At 42.0% G+C, this 22,813-nt stretch overlaps 2 protein-coding genes across 2 annotated transcripts; one reads left to right on the top strand and one right to left on the bottom strand.

Moving 5' to 3' along the window:
* Window positions 1–51: 51 nt before the first annotated feature.
* Window positions 52–6,810, top strand: LOC309714429 (ATP-binding cassette sub-family F member 2). Its single transcript, XM_082546887.1, has 15 exons — window positions 52–156; window positions 954–1,104; window positions 1,210–1,422; window positions 1,977–2,159; window positions 2,250–2,421; window positions 3,340–3,435; window positions 3,517–3,619; window positions 3,814–3,909; window positions 4,053–4,172; window positions 4,585–4,674; window positions 4,757–4,867; window positions 4,947–5,009; window positions 5,125–5,253; window positions 5,333–5,536; window positions 5,615–6,810. The coding sequence occupies exons 2-15, from the start codon at window positions 966–968 to the stop codon at window positions 5,732–5,734; spliced, it is 1,839 nt and encodes a 612-aa protein (XP_082403013.1). The 5' UTR covers window positions 52–156; window positions 954–965; the 3' UTR covers window positions 5,735–6,810.
* LOC309714424 (uncharacterized protein) lies at window positions 6,607–21,393 on the bottom strand. The gene is made up of 17 exons (XM_082546877.1): window positions 21,218–21,393; window positions 18,845–18,951; window positions 18,573–18,712; window positions 18,216–18,373; window positions 16,957–17,115; window positions 13,607–14,036; window positions 12,315–12,413; window positions 11,692–11,786; window positions 10,502–10,721; window positions 10,172–10,414; window positions 9,947–10,045; window positions 9,633–9,826; window positions 9,364–9,538; window positions 9,099–9,255; window positions 8,858–9,011; window positions 8,059–8,170; window positions 6,607–7,969 (listed from the first exon to the last, which is right to left on the bottom strand). Exons 1-17 carry the CDS (start codon window positions 21,236–21,238, stop codon window positions 7,794–7,796), a joined length of 2,739 nt encoding a protein of 912 aa, XP_082403003.1. The 5' UTR covers window positions 21,239–21,393; the 3' UTR covers window positions 6,607–7,793.
* Between the last annotated feature and the right edge of the window lie 1,420 nt (window positions 21,394–22,813).

Genomic DNA, 22,813 nt, shown 5'->3' with positions numbered 1-22,813 from the left:
CTGCAGTCCCACGAGAAGAGGAGGGAACTTACATCTTCACCGCCCTCCTTGACCATATATGGTCCGTCTGGCGGCTTGGCGAGCGGCTACATCCACCCGGCGAAAGTGGACACGAGACTGTCGGTGTGTTCAGGAGAACAGTGGTTCATTATTTAGGTAAGAGAGGGAATAACACTGTATGAGAGCTGCCACGGTTGTATGACATGTAAGCTGTTTTATTTTAAGATAAACACAGATGTGGGGGTGAGCTCTAGTTAGCCGATTTGAGAGTTTTTCGAAGCTACTTGGGGCCCTGCGTCAAGTTAGCTTTAGCTGCTCAGGCCTGGCTACCGTTGTTAGCTTAGCTAAGGGGCTAACGCGCTAAATAGCCGGCTTATAAAAACTATTACGATTTACTTTTTATGTTTGACACTCTGGGCTCCTTAGACCATGATATTTATTATGGTTGGTTAACTGTGAAATGACAAAGTGTGACGTGTAGGCTGCTAACAGCTATGCTATCATGCGTTATACCGCAAAAAGCCCAACGTGCGGGCAGGTGGGACTGAAAGGAAACAAAATGCGGGTTTGGGGAGGGAGCATTATCCCCGCTATTACTGTCATTTAGTTGTCCTTAGACATTTTAGGCCTTTATACTCAAAGTTAGCCTACTTTTTAATGTAATCTGTAAAATGGTGTTATACGGTGAGTTCAATTACCGGCACATTTTTAACATTATGGTAAACAGGCAAGTGTACCGAGGTTGGTCCTGGCGCCTCATTATGTAAGCGATTAGTCATTTTTACCCTTATTTATATTCTGACATTTAACTGGTAGACTAAGACCAATTGGAAAATTGAGAAACCGTTAAACAACCTATGATCACGATTCTCCTGACACACTGCGATTCTATTTTGGTCTGAGTTTCTTCTTCATCCATATCATTTCTGTGTTTTTCTTTTCCTATAATGTAGCACTGCACAACCATGCCGTCTGACCTGGCTAAGAAGAAAGCAGCAAAGAAGAAGGAGGCTGCCAAAGCTCGCCAGCGCACCAAGAAAACTGAAGAAGTAAATGAGGAGAGTGAACAACAAGAGGCCCAGCTTAATGGAGCAGAGAGCAATGGTGAGAAGATGACTGAGGAAAAGCACTGATTGCTCACTGGATTTGTCAGCCTGTGGTAAATTTTCTAACTGAAGCTCTCTTGTTTTCTTTAAATATATTTGATAGGTGTTGAAAATTTGACAAAGGAGCTGGATGAGTTTGAGCTGCGGAAAACGGAGGCCCGGGCAGTGACGGGTGTTCTTGCCTCCCACCCTAACAGCACTGATGTCCATATAAGCAGCCTGTCGCTCACCTTCCATGGTCAAGAGCTGCTTGCAGACACCAGCCTGGAGCTGAACTCAGGCAGACGCTATGGCCTCATTGGTCTTAATGGCACAGGTAACTAATTTATCCTGGAGCAGTATGTTTCTATTAAGACTTTAAACACACGGACATTAGAAACCAAAAGGAAAACCCCCCCCAGCTGTTTCAAAACCTAGTGTTTCATTTGGCCATCTGGCCCTTTAGGCCAAAGGGAAAAACCTGAATAACTGATGATATTAAAGGGTTCATATTACAGGAATTATATAAAGTTGACATTAGGCTTCAACCAATGACAGGGAAATGACAACATGAAATGGTTGGAACCCAAATTAAACCTTCCTGAGTTTTAAGGATTTGAAGCAAGTACCAATGAGAGAAAGATGCTGGTGACTGACACCTCAGATGGAAGGGTGTAAAAGCATTAGAAAGTTGAAGCAGAAATCTTGGCAGCTTTATGGCCCACCTGAGGCCCATGGGAGTGGCCAGTAGGGAATCTCTTATCAACACTGGTTCTGCTACACTTCCTTGTGTAGCTTGCATTTGTCAAATGTTCTTATATCACATCCCACAAAACATTTTTCTCTCTATTATTTATTTATTTATTTATTTATTTTCCCGTTTTCTGCCAGGAAAATCCATGCTGTTGTCAGCCATCGGACATCGTGAGATTCCCATTCCAGAGCACATAGATATTTACCACTTGACCCGAGAGATGGCCCCCAGCGAAAAGACTGCTCTGCAGTGTGTCATGGAGGTGGATGAACAGAGGATCATGTTGGAGAAGGAGGCAGAAAGACTTGCCCATGAAGACTGTGAGTGTTCAAATAAACTGCAGGAAGTTGAAAAATCTCTCTAATTATGCTTTAGCTATATTATAAATGCCCTTTTTTTTTTGTAAACAGCTGAGTGTGAGAAGCTGATGGAGCTGTATGAGCGTCTGGAGGAGCTGGATGCAGACAAGGCGGAGATGCGAGCCTCTCGGATCCTCCACGGTTTGGGTTTCAGCACTGCGATGCAGCAGAAGAAACTGAAGGACTTCAGTGGAGGGTGGAGGATGCGTGTTGCTCTGGCCAGGTAGACACAGCTCGTATAGTACTGTACCACTGAGTTACGGTCATCCTCGTCTCTCCTGCTTTCGACTGATCCTGTGTCCCTTGTCCAAATGACAGAAAAACGCACACGATAAAAGCAAACTGTAGCATTGTGTCCTGACTTCCCACTTTAGTTTCCTGTATGGTAGATACAGGAAACTAAAGTGGGCATAAGTTATAATTTCCTCTGTGTAGTCACGATAACCAATACAGGGAGGGGGATGAGGTGATAATGTATCCATTAAGGTAGCAGTATGAACCCTTTGTGATGTGTAACGTGTTGCCCTAATACAAGAAACGCAACAGTGGTCTCAGTAGATCTGGTGTGAGTGACACAGACTGGGGACTATCATGTTTCTAGCATCTCCGGTTTGACAATGGAATCATTTGGATGACTAATAGGGTATTGGCATGATAGCCAGAGTGGTATTAAGTCCTAACATTTCAGTCTGTTTTGTGTAAAATATCTCTCCTGTCTCTCGATCTTCATTGTGCCCTGCCTATACAATATTGTGTTATAATGTGGAGAGGAGATAAACTAGTGTGAAATTGATATTCAAATTCACTATAATATTGAACCAAAACAAACAATCCTATTGTTTTGCTCATTTCATAATAAAGGTGCTTCAAGAACACATTTCATATTACTTGTGTGTGCACTCAGACACAGTTGCTGGAGTTGGATATATGTCCTGGTGTAAATCTCAAAGTACAGAAAGACCAATTAAAGATCTTTGATCCTGAAGATCTTCATCCATCGCACACAAAGCACAGGGCTTTTTGTAATTTTAAAATGTGAAAGCACAAGCATTCAAGACTAGTTCTGAGCTTTAGATTTGAGGAGTTAATCTAAACAAACTATCAGTATTGCTTTAAATTCAGCTGTTTGACATCTTTGTAGGGCTTTGTTCATCAAGCCCTTCATGCTGCTGCTGGATGAGCCCACTAACCACTTGGACCTGGATGCTTGCGTGTGGTTGGAGGAGGAGCTTAAGTCGTAAGTTTTCCCTCTGCTTCCTTCATTTAAGTTGGATATGGATTAAGACTCATTTTTGATCAACTTGATGGTTTTTGTCAGGTTTAAGCGAATCCTCGTGCTCATCTCACACTCTCAAGACTTCCTGAACGGTGTGTGTACCAATATCATCCACCTGCATCAGAAGAAACTGAAGTACTACACGGTAAGGGCATGCAGCTGAAGTGACTGCCAGAAAAGAAAACACCCTGAGCATGCTTTGTAGGCTTCCAAGTATCATGAATAGATTGCTATACATGTAATCACATAATGCTGAATAAGGAAACCAGAGGCAGGCTATTACTAAATATATGTGTGCCACCCTGTTGGATGACAGTGCAAATCTATTTTCATTATAAGGGTAACTATGACCAGTATGTGAAGACCAGACAGGAACTGGAAGAGAACCAGATGAAGCGCTTTAACTGGGAACAGGACCAGATAGCACACATGAAGGTAAAAAAGGGACATCATGTGGCCACGTGTCACTGCCTGATTGGTACAGAGACTTAGGCATCCTTTTATGAAGCAGTTACTGTTGCTATAGCCACACAGTAACATTTGCACTCAATTATCTTTTTTGTATCCCAATTTTCTAGAACTACATAGCCAGGTTTGGTCACGGCTCTGCAAAACTGGCACGACAAGCACAGAGCAAAGAGAAGACTCTGCAGAAGATGGTTGCATCAGGCTTGACTGAAAGAGTCGTGAATGACAAGGTACAGTAACTGTGGCCTATTAAATTTCATCTCTTTTTTTTTTTTCTCTTTTTTTAACTTAATAGTATCAGTTCACAACAATGGTTGTCACAAGCCAGTTTAAACTGTAAAGAGCCTGAAATATCGGGGAGAGAACCCAGTCAATCAGATTATTCTTGGAGCTCCAATTGGTGACAGTGGGAAGGAAGAAGTTCCCTTTAACAGGAAGAGGGTTTCCTGAATCTAATATGAGAGCTGATTTGACAAGAGGGAATGTTTTGCCTCCTATTCTACAACCTTTGAAACTGTTGCTCAGCTTGCAGCCAGGCAGTTGTTTTTCCAACTTCTGGATCAGTAATGTATGTGTTTTTTAGGGACTGTGGTTAGTGGTGAAACCTACCAACTTAGCAGTAACCCTTCCTGTTTCCCACAGACTCTGTCATTTTATTTTCCTCCCTGTGGGAAGATTCCTCCTCCTGTTATCATGGTTCAGAATGTGAGCTTCAAGTACAGTGAGAATACAGTGAGTATAATGCATTTATATTTTCCCCTCCTTTTAAAATATGGATTTATTTGGCACACTTAGTGATTTTTGTTTCCTTTAGCCGTACATATATAAAGACCTGGAGTTTGGTATTGACTTGGACACGCGAGTGGCTCTGGTGGGACCCAATGGAGCTGGGAAATCTACACTTCTGAAGCTGCTTATGGGAGAGGTAAGGCATCTTTATCATCAGCTTAGATCTACTCCCAGTTGATTTCCGAGTGATGAGGTTTATTCTCTTGTCTCTGTAGCTCCTACCTACTGATGGTATGATCCGCAAACATTCTCATGTCAAGATTGGCAGATATCACCAGGTAAAACAAATCTTTTGAACATACTGCACAGGCTCCATCTGATTCATGGCGTTAGACACTGGCGGTGGCTGGTACAGTTAGATAAACGTGTGGGTTTTTAAAATTTTCTCTATAGCACCTGACTGAGCAGCTTGAGCTGGACTTGTCTCCTTTGGAGTACATGATGAAGTGTTTCCCTGAGATCAAAGAAAAGGAGGAGATGCGGAAGATCATCGGTCGCTATGGTCTAACTGGGAAACAGCAGGTAGGAAGGGGATACTTTCCCAGAACTACTATTAATTTTGTCTCCCCTCTACCATTCTAACATTTGAAACATCTTCCAGGTCAGTCCGATCAGAAATTTGTCAGATGGTCAGAAGTGCAGAGTGTGTTTTGCTTGGCTGGCCTGGCAGAACCCTCATATGCTGTTCCTTGACGAGCCTACTAATCACCTGGATATCGAGACTATTGATGCATTGGCAGAAGCGATCAACGAGTTCGAGGGTGGTATGATGCTAGTCAGCCACGACTTCAGGCTAATTCAGCAGGTATGGACTGATCACTTAAAGCAATCAATTAGACCTTGATTAGAAGTGTCGCTGTACTAATGGTCTCCCTTCCTGCAGGTGGCTCAAGAGATCTGGGTCTGTGAGAAGCAGACCATCACAAAGTGGAACAGAGACATCCTGGCATACAAAGAGCATCTGAAATCAAAGATCGAAAAACAGCAGGCACATGACATCTAGAGGAGCTTCATGCTGAGCCACTCCTTTATCTCATCACAGATTTGACCTGCGAACTCCTGAAGGGATGAGCAGGAAACGTCCAAGCCAGAACTAAAACGGTCTCTTGTACATGTTGTACTGTATTTCCATCGGTTTGACAGTGCTGCACCGTGCTGAACATGACCCAAACCCCCTCCGCTGTTCTCTGATTGGCTGATTCACCCGAAGCATCTCGGTGCATTTTGGAATGCATTCCATTGTGCTGTCTTCATAGGAAAGTTTTATTTTTCCACGTTCTGTTTATCCCAACATGTATGCAGCAGCTTTTAGGTCATATTTTATATTTAAAAAATTGACTTCTTTCTCCCCCCATGTAAAATTACAGTTCTGCCTTATTTAACAATGTAATGCAATAAGTTTGTCTGAATAAACGGAACATTAAAAAAACAGCAACTTCCTTTGAGAAGACTTTATTGTTAATTGTAACGAATACAGTGTTTGTATCCAAAAAAACCAAAAGCTTTTAAGGAAAATAAACTATTTTACATATGTGTAAACAGGGGGGAAAAAAAGCTTGGAAGGGATTAAAGAAGTTGCTTTGGGTCCTGAGTGAGCCCCATGGCTGCATAGATATGTTATATTACAGCCATTACACTGCACTGAATGAGGCTCACTGATGTAGCAGAAAATGGCTAAACTTTCCAAAAAACAAACAAACACCCTAAAACATTGGCATAATTGATAATAAGAGGGCTACTTATAAAAGAAAGCGGAGGTCAGTGCATTACCAGGATGCAGCTAAAATAACTAGTTTCAGGTGATGAGAGCTAACATCCATGCAGGCTGAGTTATAAAAACCTTGACTTCAGTGTTTTTACCTTTTTAAATGTGGGTTGTTTTTTTTTGTTTGTTTTTAGCTTAAAGCTGCGTTCACATCAAATTTAGCCATCCAATTTTTAGGCTAATTCCAGTATTCTACACTGTATGGTGGCTCATTTTTATTAAACTCTTGCCTAATCACAACTAACAATACAAATACTACTTTCAAACGGTCAAGCTAAAAAAAAAAAACTCAATTACTTCTACTGGTACATCCAGTATGACTTGAATACAGCTTCAAAATTAAAGAAAGTTAATTTCAACGCAGATAATCAGTGGAAGACATTTATCTGCCTTCATGTCCCTCTAAAACATTTGAACCGTGTTTGGTTTAACTGGCTATTTGTTGTTTAGATTCTCATTTAATACCTTAGATAAAGTCTGTTAGTCATCGCATGCTGTTGTACATTCCCAGCATAAAGTATATTTCTGCCACTTGGCTCCAACCTGATGTCTGTAATGCGAAGCTTCAGGGTTACAAAGATGCTTCCTTCTTACTGGGGTGACATGATGCAGGCCTTACCTGACAGAGCTATAATACTAAAAAGTTTAATAACTTACAGCCATTTTTTTCATCCTGGGTTAAGAGGGGCTAAACTACAGTAATATAGTAGTGTTGCTTTGGCTGGAGACGCTGTGTGGTTGTTTTTTTTCCTTCACATTCTTCTAGCATTACATTTTTACCATCTTCATAAAACATGTCACTCTGCTGCCAGGACACCCATCCATATTTCACAGCCACGTGAACGTGCTTATGTCGAGACAGACACATCCTGGGTGGACTTCTCCAGTTAACAACCACCTTCTTGTGATCATTTAGCCTGACTGCTGGCGCAAAGTGAAGCCAGATAAGGAAAGATCTCCGGGGGTATGTTGAAGCTGCTTCGTAGTACAGGCCCCTGGAGAAACACAGGTTGCTCCAACCTGTAAAGCTGCGCATAAAGCTATAAAGTTTTTCAGGTGGCGTTTGGGGCTGCAGAGTATTAAATAGTGATTAATTCTGTATATGTAAATGTTAGAAAAAACAGCTGTTGAACACAACGCTCCTGGTTAAGGTTTCAACTCAGCGCGCATGATTGACAGATTAGTGGCACTAGCTGCGGTTGAAACAGTGCAAGTAGGAGGAGTGTTTCATCAATTATGCTTTGCCCAGATGATCCTGGAGGCAGCATCTCAGAGCGGCAGCCGAAACTCGTGATGCTCACTGGGCTTCCAACTCCTCGTCTGAGACGTCGTCAGGGGAAAGGATGCGAGTGTTACTGGCCCGAATACTGTTGATGTTGGTGCAGGAGACGAGACTAGCAATTCCCATCAGACTCACCCCGGTCCCGTCCAGGTTCACCTGAGCCAGGTGGATTTGTTTCAGGAACTTTAGACCTGAAAGGAAGAGAAGAACATATACTGGGTCTGTTCATCTGAGCAAACAAAACTATAAAATCAAAGACCACCTTAGAGCTGGACGTTACCGTGATCTGTAATCCGCGTGCGGCTGAGATTAAGTTTAACAAGCTGACTGCAGCGGATCAGACCTTTCCTCACCACGTTGTCCCCCACCTGAGTGCTGGCTAACCCCAACACCTGAAAAAAAAAAAAATAGAAAAATAGCAAAATATTAAAACCTCTGCATCAAATATTTTTTATCATAAACTGGTCTTTACATTTTGATTTCGGCCTACTCTGAATGCCCAATGATCGATTTCATTCTGCAAAAGAGTTTAACTGTGATGCTAAAATAATAAATTGAAGCCCAGCTAGTATAAAATAAGCAGGTTATCTGGTCAGACAGCTTGGGTGTCAAACGGTGAAATGAGAATCACATCGATGATCAGACACACAGACTTTACTAACATGGTTTAATTTAATCAAACATGTATGTACCATAGATCGATGTCACATTCAATCATAGACAGTATAAAGATAGATGTAGCTTCTGTGTTTGAAGAGTGAATCCAGTTCAGAAATGCCTGTTTTTTTAATGCCCACCAGATGATCATAATTGTGGTTACAAAAGGAAACAAAACAGCTCTCTGACTTGACCTCAACAATCACCTACCTGGTAAGTTTATGAGATCAGACACTCATTTTAAGTCACACTAAATAAAATATTAAGTCTATTTTGTAAATCCATTCTCTTTATCTAATTCAGAGTCAGTCTATCCTAGTTGTCACAGGCACAAGTCACCAATCTATCACAGGGCTACTATTTACACTTGCACTCGCACAAGGATAAAGCAACACCTGGATAGTACTTATTGGGATAGTCACCTGAAGGTGCGGCAGACAGGTTATGAGGTCGGCCACTCCTCGGCTGGTGACTGCAGTCCGATCCAAACAGAGCTCCTGCAGCTCCTGCATGCATCGCAGGGAGGGAAGCCCTGCATCTGTCACCTGAGTGTTGCTAAGTGACAGCTTCTTCAATCTACACAAAGTAAACACAAAACTCCTGTCAGCATTTTAATCGCAAGGAAACACCTGATATGATGGTGTCAGTGAGTGTGGAAAGGACCTGGTCAAGGTGGAGAGGTGGCTGACTCCCTGGTCTGTAACCTGTGTGTAGTCTGTCAGGTCCAGCTCTGAGAGCAGAGTCAGTCCGGAGAGGAATGACAGCCCGCTGTCTGTCACAGAGTGGCGTCCAGGGAGGGTGATGCGAGTCAACTTCAGACCTAGAAGTAAAGTAGACACCTCACAGATTCACCACAGACTTTCATACTGCAAGCTCACTCCATGCCTACCCTCATTCTTTTAATTCTTTTGCTTTATGCTCTACAAACCTGAGATGATCTGAAGGGCATGACTGCCATCTGCTACAGGGATTCCCACCAAAGTGAGGGAAGTCAGGGCAGGGTGGGTAGCAAGGTGCTCCAGAGATGCCTCAGTCACACCTGTCCCATCCAAGTTGAGCGTCTGCAGGCTGGACATCGCTGCTAGAGCCGTCAAATCCTTAACCTGAAAGAAAAACGCACAGCAAGTCGAGTAAATATCACTGAAGATCAGAGCAGTGTCACCAGCTGAATAGACCTTGCTAACAGAGATAAAGTACTTTAGTCTGTTTGATGCTGAGAAGTCGCAGCTGTGGCACAGAGGTGGGGAGCACAGCTAGTGTGGTTTCAGTCACTGCTGTCTGGTTCAGGCTTAGCTGAGAGAGGCAGGACGGCACTGACTGGAGGTACAGTACCATCCCAGCATCTGTCACTTTGGTCTGGTCCAGGGACAGGAAACACAAGTTCTTCAAACCTTAAAGGCATCAGCAGAAGGGAAATATGTATGTTGAATAAAACTACTTAAATAAGAACAGCTTATTCTGAGATCCAGTTTTGTAAATGTTGTCAACAGTGATGTTTGTGTGTGTCCAACCTGTGATATGCTGCAGGCAGGAGTCAGTCAGCTTACTACAGGAGGCCAGATTGAGGTACTGGAGTTTGACCAGGGTGGACAGGATACAGAGGCCAGAGTCTGGGAATAAAAATAAATAAATAAATAAATACAAAGACAGGGACAAACTGAAGAGCAGACTTTGCAGAAATTTGACAACTAAATTGATAAAAAAGCCTAAAAACTACCAGATATAAAATGTTTTACCAGTGATGAGAGATGAGTTGACTAAACTCAGGTGCTTCAGGGCAGTGAAGGCCCGCAACTGCCGTAGGAGCTCATTGGTGGAGTACGGGTAGCTGTTTAAGACAAACTTCTGGATCGGGCAGCCGAAGAACAGCTCCAGGGTGCGTGGATGTAGCAGCCTCTCATGAGACATGTGGTTGAGCAGAAGCTCTGCTAGCTCTGGGGTCAGACCTGCTAGACTGCTGCTGTACTGCATGCTGGGAGCTGTGAGACACAGAGTCAAGAGTGAGCAAACAGCAGCGAGCAAACAAAGCTGTGAGGCACAGTTCTGTGAAGTTTTGTGACTCTTACCAGTCATGAGGTGGACCGTTGCGCGGATAGCCAAGGCACATAGTGAGGGCACGCTGGGTGCTCTGAAGGGTCTTTTAGGGGGTGATGGCTGTCCTTGGTTGGCGTGGCGGTCTTCTTGCTGTGCGGCTCGTTGAAGACGCTCAACAGCAGCCTGACCTGCAGCTGCGGGTGCCAGCGGCCCTCCTGCATTCTCAGGGTCTGCCGCTTCCTCTTCTGGGCCCTCTCTGAGACACACAAACACAAGTTGTGTCCACGTGTTGTACTTTAATGTACAGATAAAGCAGATCTCCAGAGCACCCCCTGCTGTATTTCTGTGCAATACAATAAACAATAAGTGGAAAGGCTCTGATGAGCTGAAATATCCACATTTACTTTTGTATAAGATGCATACAGTCAAATTGATTTAGCTTAACTTAAATTGTTTTTAAAAACCAAAACTAATATTTGGATGGTTAGCTTATTACTGACCATTGCTGCACAATGAGACATAAGCATCCATTTTTCTTGCTGATTCTCACATATTATTTTCTGTATCCACTTTTCTCTCTGGCTCTTTTCTTCCTGCTGTGCAGCTCATACAAACTTTATCTTTTTTAAATGTTGGTAGAAGCTTTAAAGCATCTTTCCCTATCCCCACAACAGTAAAGAGTTTCTTTCAGACTATACCCAGACACAGATTGAGCTGGAGCTCCAAGATAATATTCATCTTTTTTTTTCTTTTGTTAACAGGGTGTTATTATAAAACGGATCATTCTGGATGCAACAGAAGTTGGAGTGCTGAAGTGTGCATGCACTTTCAAACTAATTAAATGCATCTACTTGCAAAACACTTCAGATTGCATGATTAATGTGTGTAATGTGTGTTAGGGCCACATTAACAAAAACAATATTTTGAAACAGTCATTTGAGAATGGAGTGTAAATTTCAAGAGTAAGGTCATCTCACTCTGTCCACCAAGTAATAGTGAGTTTATAACTGTATTATTCACACTGGATTTTGGGTCCTAAAAGAAAGATAATGTCTTTCTAGCTTAAAAAGATTCTCAACACAGCATTTCTTTCAAAAAGCAAAATTTAAAAAAAAAATTTTTTTCTCTTAATGTGGCCCCTAACACTATTTTGTATTACAAAGCAGTATGATCGTAGTCCTTGGTCCTATAATACCATTCTAGTGCCATTCTTTTTAAACACTTGCCTGAGTCGATTTCCTTGCCCTGGCCAGCGCTGCCAGGGCTCAAATCCTCCTCGCATCCTGTTCTCTGGAAAGAAAGGCAGCCTGGGCATTCCTGTGAAAGTTACACAAACGAAAACTGTAATCCATCCAAAAATACTCTAATGCCACTGAGCTGAAGCTACAGATGCTGAGAAAAAAACTTTATACCACACACCTCTGATTAACATCTCTGATTCTCCTTGAACTAGCTCTTCTCTGTGTCTGGTTCACATTCAGAATACAATACCACAACCACACACTGATTGGCTGACCCCACCTGTAGGTTCTTAGTAAACTCAGCAGTTCTGACTTGTGTGCTGTACGTTTGGCAGAAAGGGGAATTAACCTACATATTTTCTAATACTAATCTCTCTTACAGCGTGACACACATTAGCAGGCCAATCTGTACACTAGGCCACTATATAGTGTAATAGTAAAAAAAAATCAAGCTCAAAGGAAGAGGCCAGGGTCAGCTGTTTCTGTTCACAGCGGATGAATAATGGAAACATATGGAAACAGTAATAGAGGAACAGGGAGAGGAGGGAAGCAAGAAAAATGTAGATCAAAGGAGGGATGAAGTATCCACACTCTGGAGCAGTACCGTTCGGCATGTGAAGCGGTTCTTCCTCTCCTTCTTGGTCCATATCAACATCTATGGGAGGATCTTCAGCATCACCAGGAACCAATCTCTGGCCTTGACCTGTCGAACCCCCAGAATGTCATCCAATGACTCCATAGCCATTTAAGTAACATTTAACACATTCAGCTGATCAAATAACTGAGCCCAAACAACCATGAAGAGGTGCGATGTTACAGGTGTAAAGAATCCCATTGGCTGATATACAATGTGTCATCTGATCAGGCCACCCAAGTGTATTAAACGTGACCTATTATACTCTTTTTCATACTCCTTACCTTTATTTTTGGACTCTACTTGCACGACGACCTATCCTGGGCCTCGTGCAGCCCCCTCAGTTCACCCACTCTTAAGCAGTTTTAGCTCCTTTAAACCAACTGATTGTCTGCCCCTCCCAGCCAACAGCAGGTGGGTGGGACTTCCGTGTTCACAGTCAAAGCTGTGCATCTGAAGTAATACTAAGTATATGCCCTCTCTCAGACATCATACAGCACAATAGAGGTAGAAAAATCTGTCAAACAGAGTAGTTGTAATACAAGTCAAAGGGAGCAGGTGGATTGGCTTAGAGCACAGATAATGGCCATATAAGGAAATCCCCTCTAGCTGACTCAGACCTGATCCAAGAAAATAAATAAATGAACTTTTACCTCATACTTGTACATTTACTGACTTCATTATTTTAAATGTTCAATATGAGCATGTACCTTCGGAACACTATACATGTGGTGGGAAACGGCTGTCAAAGTATATTTGTCAATTATGTGTAATAATTAAAGCTGTCCATGGGACAAGATAAATGTATGGTGGACAATCCCCTCGTTCGACCATTTCGACGGTCCCAGCCAGCTGCTTCCACAGATGGACTCCACTGACTAAGAGCAGAACAATTACGTCACTCCTCTCTGAACGTCCACTACAAACTTTAGGGTCGTTCTAACCACACACCGAGGTTGCAGAGGCGAACAAAGACTCCACCGATCGTGTAGCTGGATGAGAGACTCACTGCTCTGTTATTTATCTGACAAACTAACCTTTGAAACATGATTTGCCAAGTAAAGTGTAAATGTTACTGCAAGTAATGATTGTGACTGTAGTCCTGTAGGATTCTAACATCATCATGAAGAGTCCCAACATTTAGTAAACCGTTCAATAAAAAAAGTTTGGAAAAAAGCAAATCTCTACTTGTTTTATTCCATTTAGTACGTTTATTTTTATTGCTTTTTATATTAGGTTTAAATAAAGTAAATCATACTTACCCCAGTCATGGGATCCACGCCGTAAAGGAGGAACTCCAGGAATCCCTGCATAATTCACTGCCTCTTCCCACAGCTGGTTAGGTAGTGGAGGAGGTATAACAGGGACCTGATCTCCCACCATGTCCTGGCCAGGAGGAGGCTGAGGAGGCGCAACACAAGGAGGCGGCTCAGCACTGTGGCCTGCTGGACTTGTTTCCTGAGGCGTCTCTGGAGGAGTGGTCTGAATACACAGTGCAGCGTTAGGCGTAAGGCCGAGAGAGTGGAGGGAGCAGGCAAGCTCAGCCTCCCCAAAGCGCTTCCGTGGGTAACCCTGAAGGAGAGAAAAGGAGGGTAGGGAGGGGTGACGTCCGGTGATGTGCTCCACAACGCTGCGCAGAGGGGCATCAGCTGGGAAGCGCTCACGCATGGACTCACCAGACGGCAGTCGAATCTGCAGCAAAACACAAATATACATGACAAGGTTATTACAGTCAACTTCATTTCTAAAACTAGAAACGATACTGTGTCCTTAAAAACGGAATCAAAATGAAAATAAAAATTAATTTTATATATCTATATATATCTATATAAAATTAATTTTATATATCTAGATAGATAGATAGATAGATATATATATATATATATATATATATATATATACACACATATATACACACACACACACACATACACATACATATATATACATACATATATAAAGAGGAAATATTTTTAGTTTTTGCCAATATAATGTCACACTTTCAACACATTAATCTATTAGTATTAACTCATACAGCAGGTAAAATAAGTACTGAACACATCACCAGTTTTCTAGGTAAATGTATTTAAAAAGGCACTATTGCCATGAAGTTCTCACCAGATATCGGTTACAACCCATCCAATCCACACATGCAAAGAAATTAAACCATAGATGTCCATAAACTAAGTTATGCGTAATAGAGAAATGACACAGGGAAAAAACACATGACGAAAGGGACGTGCAAAAATCATTAAAGTCATGACGCCACCTGAAATCCGTCAGTATTTAGAAAGCAATCCTGACACTCAGTGCAAATTAATATCAGCTGGTTCAGTTCCAACTGATGGCCTAAAAAAGAACATCTCATGATGGGTAAATGAGCTCTCTCAACAACTTAGCAAACCATACTGAAGGCATTAGTTGCAGCAGAATTTCTAAACTACTGAAGGTTCCAGTGAGCACTGTTGGGGCCATAATCTGGAAGTAGAATGTACATCATTTCACCATAAACCACCCTTGACCATGTGCTCCATGCAAGATTTCAGACAGACAACTGAAAAGAGTTATCAGAAGTGTCGCGTATGAGCCAAGGACCACTTGTGGTGAGCCACAGAAAGTGGTAGAAGAGACAGGTACAGTTGTTTCGAAGAAAAGTAATGCGCTCAACCACCATGGCCTGTATGCACACTCAACAAGCAAGACTCCATTGCTGAAGAAAAAACATGTTGCTGAACAACATTTAGACAAGCCTATTAAACAGGATGCCCTAGTGCACACTAGGGCTGCTCGATTATGGCAAAAATGATAATCACGATTATTTTCACTGAAATTGAGATCACGATTATTTGACGATATTTATTTAACCCTTTAAGACCTACCATAGAACCAAGTCCACCAGAGCTTATATTATTTTTTTACATGCTGTAGTGCCATTTGTGGGAGCATTTCAAGTTGCTATACATCAATACAACTATTATAGCCCATATTTTAATAATATGTATGCATTAAGTCCATAGTAATTACATAAATTGCAAAAAAGTGCAATAAACTACAAAAAAAAATTGAAAATCGCTTTTGTTTTGTTTACATATATTTCTACTTGGAGAAATTTAAGAGGTTTATCCCTCAAAACTTTAAATACAATAAAGTTGCAAAAAATAGTTTCCCACCACAGGAAATTTATTTTGAGTGTCTTCATAGTTTTATTTTGGAGATACACCAATTTTTATATACTGCAGGAAAAACAAAAAACAATCCTATGATGCAAATTTGCAAAGAAAACAGCAGGTGCATCATTTTACTGTGGGAAGTGTTACGAACAGCTGATAGGAACGGCAAAGCGTGTTTCTGGAATATTATGTTTTTGTTCCTGCAAGCGCTTTTTATGCAATTTTTGCAAAGCTATATGTGGAACGAAACCGTGACCGAGGACAAGCTGATGGCATCAGATGTAAGTACAACTCCTCCGGTTTCATATGCAAAACAAATTATTGCGCTAGCTTACAGGGTTCAGGTTCTACAGGGATTTAACAATAGTTACGCAAAACGGAGCGTGCTGCTCTGACCGGCTTTAAAGGGTTAACAATGACTTTAAAAAAATAATATAAAATGGTGTGCAACACCACTGAAGTTTTTTTTTTTTTTTTAAACTCTTTTCAACCAACGGCAGTCACTCTCCAAATAACTTCTGCTTAGCTTTCCGAGCTTCCCTCGGGTCCTCTTAATCAGCGGTCTCCACCCTTTTTTGCGCCACGGACCGGTTTATGCCCGACAATATTTTCACAGACGGCCTTTAAGGTGTCGCGGATAAACGAGGGAGGGGCTAATAATCGGCTCAGTCATTTTTAATGATCGTTGAAAGCCCAGATCGTAATCGTGATTAAAATTCGATTAATTGAGCAGCCCTAGTGCACACCATGTTTGGAGGTCAAAGGCACTGCATATCACCACAAAAACACCATACCAACAGTGAAGTTTGGAGGTGGGTTCATCATGGTGTGGGGCTTTTTTTCAGTATATGGTACTGGGGGGGCTTCATATAATTGGAGGACATATGAATGGAAAAATGTACTGAGACATTCTTGATAAAACTCTGCTGCCATCTACGAAAATGAAACGAGAGTGGACAGCAAGTCAAAGATCCTGAACACAGCCAAGGAAACTCTCAGTTGGTTTGAGAGAAAGAAAATAAAGCTGCTAGAATGACCCAGCCAATCACCTGACCTAAATCCAGTTGAAAATATATGAAAAGAACTTAAGGTCAGAGTTCATAGAAGAGGCCCACAGAACCTTCAGGATTTGACAACTGTTCATTTGGAAGAACGGGCCAAAATCAAACCTCAGCGATGCATCCAACTAGTTTGTGTCTTGAAGCTGTCATCACCAACAAAGGCCTTTGTGCAAAGAATAACTGTCTTCACAAGTGGTTTGTTTGTATTGTAACACCATCTTTGAACTGACACTGAAACTAATAAGTAGTATACTTCAATTAAACATTTTCAAACAATAAAAAGTAAAATAAAAGAATATAATACACTCTGCAAAATGACTGAGACTAAACTGAAAACTAAAATTCTGAATCTATCATGATTAAGGTTCTTCACAGGCCCACCATGAGAATGCAGTTGTTGTCCACATTTGTCTGAATCTTTCCTCCAAGCTTCTGCCCTTCACTGCTGGGAGGAGACGCGTCTGCAGCAGCATTGGTCTGTTTCTTATCCTGCAGGCTCCTCCGATCCTCAGCGATCCGCTTCAGCACCAACTCACGCTCCTGCGAATGCAGAAGAACACAAAATGTTCTAAGAACAATAAAACAGGAGGTCTATACTCAAATATTAATTTTCAAATGTATTATTCATGTATAAAAAACAACAACAAACTCAGCTTGAGCACGTGACACCTCTTTTACTCCCCACAGTGACCATCATGCTTCAGTTCAACCACACTGTAGTACACATCTGTTTTTTTTAAATGTGCACCCAGAGAAAAATGTATGGACGCTCCTATTCTAGCTCATAGAGCAGCATACTTCCCCGTGTAGTGTTCAGCCAGCACCAGCAGCACCCAAACAAAGTTTCTGGACCGCATGTAAAGTGAGATGCAATTGGCCTCATTCACTAATATGTGAAAAGCTCCAAAAAAATAAGTGCACTGGCAAATTTACCATTTTGTGAAATGTGCCCACAGGCCAGTTTTGTTCTTACCACCACGTGTAACGTCAGTGAATGAGACTCATTCTTAATCCACAGGCTTGTATTACTATCTGCTTATTCACATACCTCCACACTCCCTTTTGTCTTTATCTGGAAACACATTAACTTCAAGATGTAAAGGAGGAAGTAGTGATCTTCAAAAAACAGAGGCGGCACATCTAAAGCAAAAGCAGGGGAATTTCCAGCTGAAAAAACTGAAACAACAGTGTTTGAGAAAAGCACCTTTCCAAAGTGTTTCCTCAGGAGTGATGGGAAAAAACAGACGTGCTGCAGTAGGTTAGTAAGGTGGCAAATGCCAACAAGAAATATGGCTCAAGTAAAAAACAGAAAACAACAGAAAAGAGGAAAACAGCAGGAAAAATATCTAAATGTAGACAAGACGAAAAAAAGGAGGCAGAGGTGGACAATAAAAGGTGCAGATGATCAATTACCGATGTTTGTTTAATCGTACACTCGATGCAAATAAGCATCACATTCTATGTTGGCAGAGCTACAATGTGACAGGTTATACAAATTAAGATATGCACAACTGGCCAAAGCGACACCAGCATGGAGGCACACCCCAGCACATGTGACGTCAAATTTGTCACACGCCGCCATGCGATAGGGTAAGCAGTGAGATAGATTAAGCACCAGAAGTCTTTTCAGCAATGCTCACCTGTTTCTTCTGCCTTCTCTCTGCTCTGACTTCCTGAGCGACGCGTTGTCTCTCTTTCTCCTCAAAGTCACTTTTGTCTGATTTGATCCGCGACTCGACTGGCGGTGGTGGGTCCTGGGAGCATGATTGCGGTGACCTTAGCACCAATGAAGGACCCGCTGTTAAAGACAGAAAAAGAAAATCTCATGATGCACACTACACTATCCAATTCCTTAAGTTATACTTAAATGAATGATTACAATCATCAATTTTAGGATATTATAATAAAAGAAAACTTTACTCGAAGTCCAACCGATGGATTAAGAGCAGTAACAACAGTAAGAAACAGTTTTTATATAGCTTGGAGTGGGGTATTACCTCTGCTGTCAGTGGGAGATGTGCGAGACTCTGAAGCGTGTGCTGCCTCTTTGGGTGGGTTGAATGCAGAAAAAGCTGTCCCAGCTGGCTGTGAAGGCTGCGGGACCAACGTGTGTCGCAGGTATTGACCCTGTACAAGCCTTTCAACATGCAAGAGCGAGACACAGAAGTAAGTGGCTGAAAGAAGTGGTCTATTATACAGAAAGATCATAGCTAGCTAGCTCCACAGATTAAAAAAAAACAAAAAACAAAACAGAGGGCTGATTACTCACCAATCAGCTGCCTCAGCCACAGAAAAATGCCCCGCCTGCATAGCCGCTTGTATCTGCTCTTCTGTGAATCCCATCTCGCTAAGGACGAGGAATAACTCCCCGATAGTCTGCAAGAAAGGATCAAACAAATGCTGACAAAGCAGCTTTTTTTTTGGCTGTTTTCCCTCCTTATCGGTCACTGCTCAAACAATGGCTACTAAGATACTGTTTATCTGACTCATAATGTCGTCATGTGTGAAAGAACGTGTAAAAAGTGATTTAATATGGTCTCTCTCATTTTATTAGTGTTTTATTGGTATATAATGTGCATGCTATTAGCAATTTGTGATGTATGATTAACCATACACAAATATAGCCATATATTGAACCAGCTGATATCAGGTATGGAAAAAAACATGGCGTTTAGCTGGGTCACATCAGGTTTGGGCAGGGTAAGTGTTCAGAGGAGCTACAAATTACGCTCTTATGTTCTATTTGGCATAAACTGAGAGAACAATAAAGCTAGTTGATGCATTAATTACTTCTAGGTTCAACTTTTGTAATTCATTATTAGAAGTTAGCTCTAAAAGCTCCCTGAAAAGCCTTCAGTTGATCCAAAATGCTGACGCGAGAGTACTAACAGGGACTAGAAAGAGGGAGCGCATTTCTTCCATATTAGCTGTTAAACCTAGACGTGAACTGAAAATCCTTCTCTTCTTATCTTATCTTATCTTAAAGAGCTAATAGTACCTCACTGTCCTAACAGAGAAGTTCATTCTCAGACTGCTGGTTTACTTGTGGTTCCTAGAGTTTCTAAAAGTCAAATGGGAGGCCGAGCCTTCAGTTTTCAGGCCCCTCTTCTGTGGAGCCAGCTCCTAGTTTTGATTCAGGAGACAGACACCCTCTCTACTTTTAAGATTAGGCTTACGACTTCCCTCTTTGATAAAGGTTAGTGTGTGGGCTGGATCAGGTGACCTTGAATCATCCCTTAGTTATGCTGTAATAGGCTCTAGCTGCTTGGGGATTCCCATGGTGCACTGTGCATTTCTTCTTCACTCATCTCCCTGTATTTTTACACACCACTACTGCATTTAATCATTAGTAATTATTAAACTCTACTCTCTCATATAGTTTTGTCCTGTTTCTTATTCCCCTCACCCCCAACTGGTAATGGCAGAAGGCTGCCCCTCCCTGAGCCTAGTTTCAACTGTTTTTTTCCTATTAAATAGGGATTTTCCTTACCACTATTGCCAAGTGCTTACTCAGAGATGGTCATCTGATTGCTGGGTGTCTTTCTAATATCCCTACACTATAAAGCATCTGTTGCTGTGTACTGGTGCTATATAAATAAAACGGAACTGAAAAAAGACGAACATAAATAAAGGTACAATAGCCAGTATTTTTCTTCTTCAGTGGTTTAATAATACTGCTTAAGTTAACCAAAGGCGGCTTTAGTGTTTGCAGATCACTGGTAGTTCCCAAATCGTGTGCATTAATGCATGTCGGCCCAAAAACCCTTGAATGAGCGTTAAATTTATTGTATCACTGTAGAATAAAAAGTCTGATTGACAGCAAGGAGGTAAAGTCCAGTGCAACTAAAAAGAAGAACTGATGACACTGCAGAAGACATCAAGAGAACTTCCTGCGTATACGAATGCATGCGTGCCTTAAGGTTTGCCCTTTGGTGTGCTTTGGACACAAAATGTTTGAGGAAAAAAAACAATTACAGTAAATTTGCAGATGAAATATTAACCATTTACTCCATAACAACATCAGCTATGCGAACTAGTAATTACCTGTTATATTGGCATTCCCATAATGCTAAGAAGTGATCATATTTTATTGCCTAATGCAGCCCTTATAAACTGTTTCAATACTAAAATAGAGCTACTCTTCTCATTCGTCTTTGATAGCATAATAAAACCGTAAAAACTTTACCATATGTCCCAAATAAGGGCCCTAGAAGTGGGTGTTATAGTGTTATTAAATTGTTGTCGGTAAACCTAACACGTACAGACATTATACATCAGTACCATTGTCTGTGTTGCAGTGTGGGCTGCAACTCACAAGGGTAATTTCCATAATTATTTATTATCCGTTTCCCCTTAAAACCCTCCAATTCTGAGTTAAACATTAGTTCGCAAAGTTTACAGTAGGAAATTTTATTCCATGTCCGAGTGAAAGACATCGACTCACAATCGAAACTGCAAATTTAAACTTAAAACAGTAGCTAGCAAGCTTAGCCCAGAGCTAATGCTAAGTATGTTGGTATTTGGAGGTCTGTCAACAACAGCGTTAGCATGAGCTAACCGTTAGCTGAACGGGCTAGCAGGCTGATATTTTGGTGCTACACAGGGTGATGTGTCGGAAGCTAGTAGATAATTTGGAGCTTACCGCAGGGTTAGAGGAACTCATGGCGTTGTTTCAAGGTTCCCGTGCAGAAATCAAAGGGAATGTGATGCTCATTTGCAACTTTATTGACTTCCTCGGGTGTGTTTGGAGAGCCTCTGTGTATGCTAGCTGCAATGACCTCCCCCACTCACAGCAAGAGCCTATCAGCACATAGGATAGTGGAGGGTTTTCCCCTGCGTGTCCACAATAAACTGATCAATGAACTACAGAGACTGAACCCAATCAGCCTTATCAATAACCCTCATCAACTATTGCCACATGTGTGCAGCTTCTCTGGTCTGTGAACATTTAGGTAGTTTGGCAATAATAACAGCATGACAGATAGGTCACACTTACTTTATGACTTATTATCTAAAATCAAATCAAATCACTTTTATTGTCACGTCACATGTGCAGGTACACTGGTACAGTACATGCGAGTGAAATTCTTGTGTGCGAGCTTCACAAGCAACAGAGTTGTGCAAAAATACAATTACATAAAACAAACAAATTATAAGAATGGCTAAATCTGAGAGTAATAAATATATGTACAATATAAGAGTGTATGCATTACTGGATGTGTATACTAAATATGTTTTTCTACGTGTGTGTGTGTGTGTGTGTGTGTGTGTATACATATTTTACAAATTAAATAGAGTAAACAATAAAATAAAATATATAGAATATACAGAGGTTGGTAGTTGGACATGTGCAAAACAGTGGCATTTATATACAGTGTGGAGTGCATAATGCTGAAGTTCCAGTAGTGAAGGTGAGGTGTCTATGAAGTGTTCATCAGTCTGATGGCCTGGTGGAAGAAGCTGTCTCTCAGTCTGCTGGTACGGGACCGGATGCTGCAGAACCTCCTTCCTGATGGAAGTAGTCTGAACAGTTAATGGCTGGGGTGACTGGAGTCCTTGATGATCCTCCCCGCTTTCCTCAGGCACCGCTTCCTGTAGATGTCTTGGAGGGAGGGAAGCTCACCTCCAATTATCCGTTCAGAGCACCGCACTACTCTCTGGAGAGCTTTGCGGTTGTAAGCGGTGCTGTTGCCATACCAGGTGGTGATGCATCCAGTGAGGATGCTCTCAATGGCACAGTGATAGAAGGTCCTGAGGATGCGGGGGCTCATGCCAAATCTTTTCAGTCTCCTGAGAAAGAGGAGGCGCTGCTGCGCCTTCTTCACTGTTTTGTTTGTGTGTACTGACCACGTAAGATCCTCAGCCAGATGTACACCAAGGACCCGGAAGCTGCTCACTCTCTCCACAGCAGCGCCGTTGATGGTGATGGGGGTGTGTACTTCTCTGCACCTCCGGAAGTCCACTATCAACTCCTTTGTCTTTGCGATGTTGAGGGTGAGATGGTTGTCTTGACACCAGTGGGTCAGGGCGCTGACCTCCTCCCTGTAGGCCGTCTCATCACCGTTGGTGATAAGACCCACCACTGTAGTGTCGTCCGCAAACTTCACAATGATGTTGGAGTTGTTAGTGGCCATGCAGTCGTAGGTGTAGAGTGAGTACAGGAGAGGGCTCAGTACACACCCCTGTGGAGCACCAGTGTTCAGTGTGACGGGGGATGAGGTGATGCTGCCCAGTCTGA

The sequence above is a fragment of the Aulonocara stuartgranti genome (assembly GCF_965226115.1).
Source record: "Aulonocara stuartgranti genome assembly, chromosome: 9".
NCBI lineage: Eukaryota > Metazoa > Chordata > Actinopteri > Cichliformes > Cichlidae > Aulonocara > Aulonocara stuartgranti.
This window is presented reverse-complemented; position numbering and strand designations above follow the sequence as displayed.

Coding starts and splice junctions, on each gene's coding strand:
- LOC309714424 (XM_082546877.1), bottom strand. CDS start 21,238: ATGAGTTCCTCTAACCCTGCG. Junction 18,713..18,844: donor GTGGCTGAGGCAGCTGATTG/GTGAGTAATCAG, acceptor GCATGTTGAAAG/GCTTGTACAGGGTCAATACC. Junction 10,722..11,691: donor AAGGAAATCGACTCAGGCAA/GTGTTTAAAAAG, acceptor TGTCTCAGAGAG/GGCCCAGAAGAGGAAGCGGC.
- LOC309714429 (XM_082546887.1), top strand. CDS start 966: ATGCCGTCTGACCTGGCTAAGAAGAAAGCAGCAAAGAAGAAGGAGGCT. Junction 1,105..1,209: donor TAATGGAGCAGAGAGCAATG/GTGAGAAGATGA, acceptor TATATTTGATAG/GTGTTGAAAATTTGACAAAG. Junction 3,436..3,516: donor TTGGAGGAGGAGCTTAAGTC/GTAAGTTTTCCC, acceptor GGTTTTTGTCAG/GTTTAAGCGAATCCTCGTGC.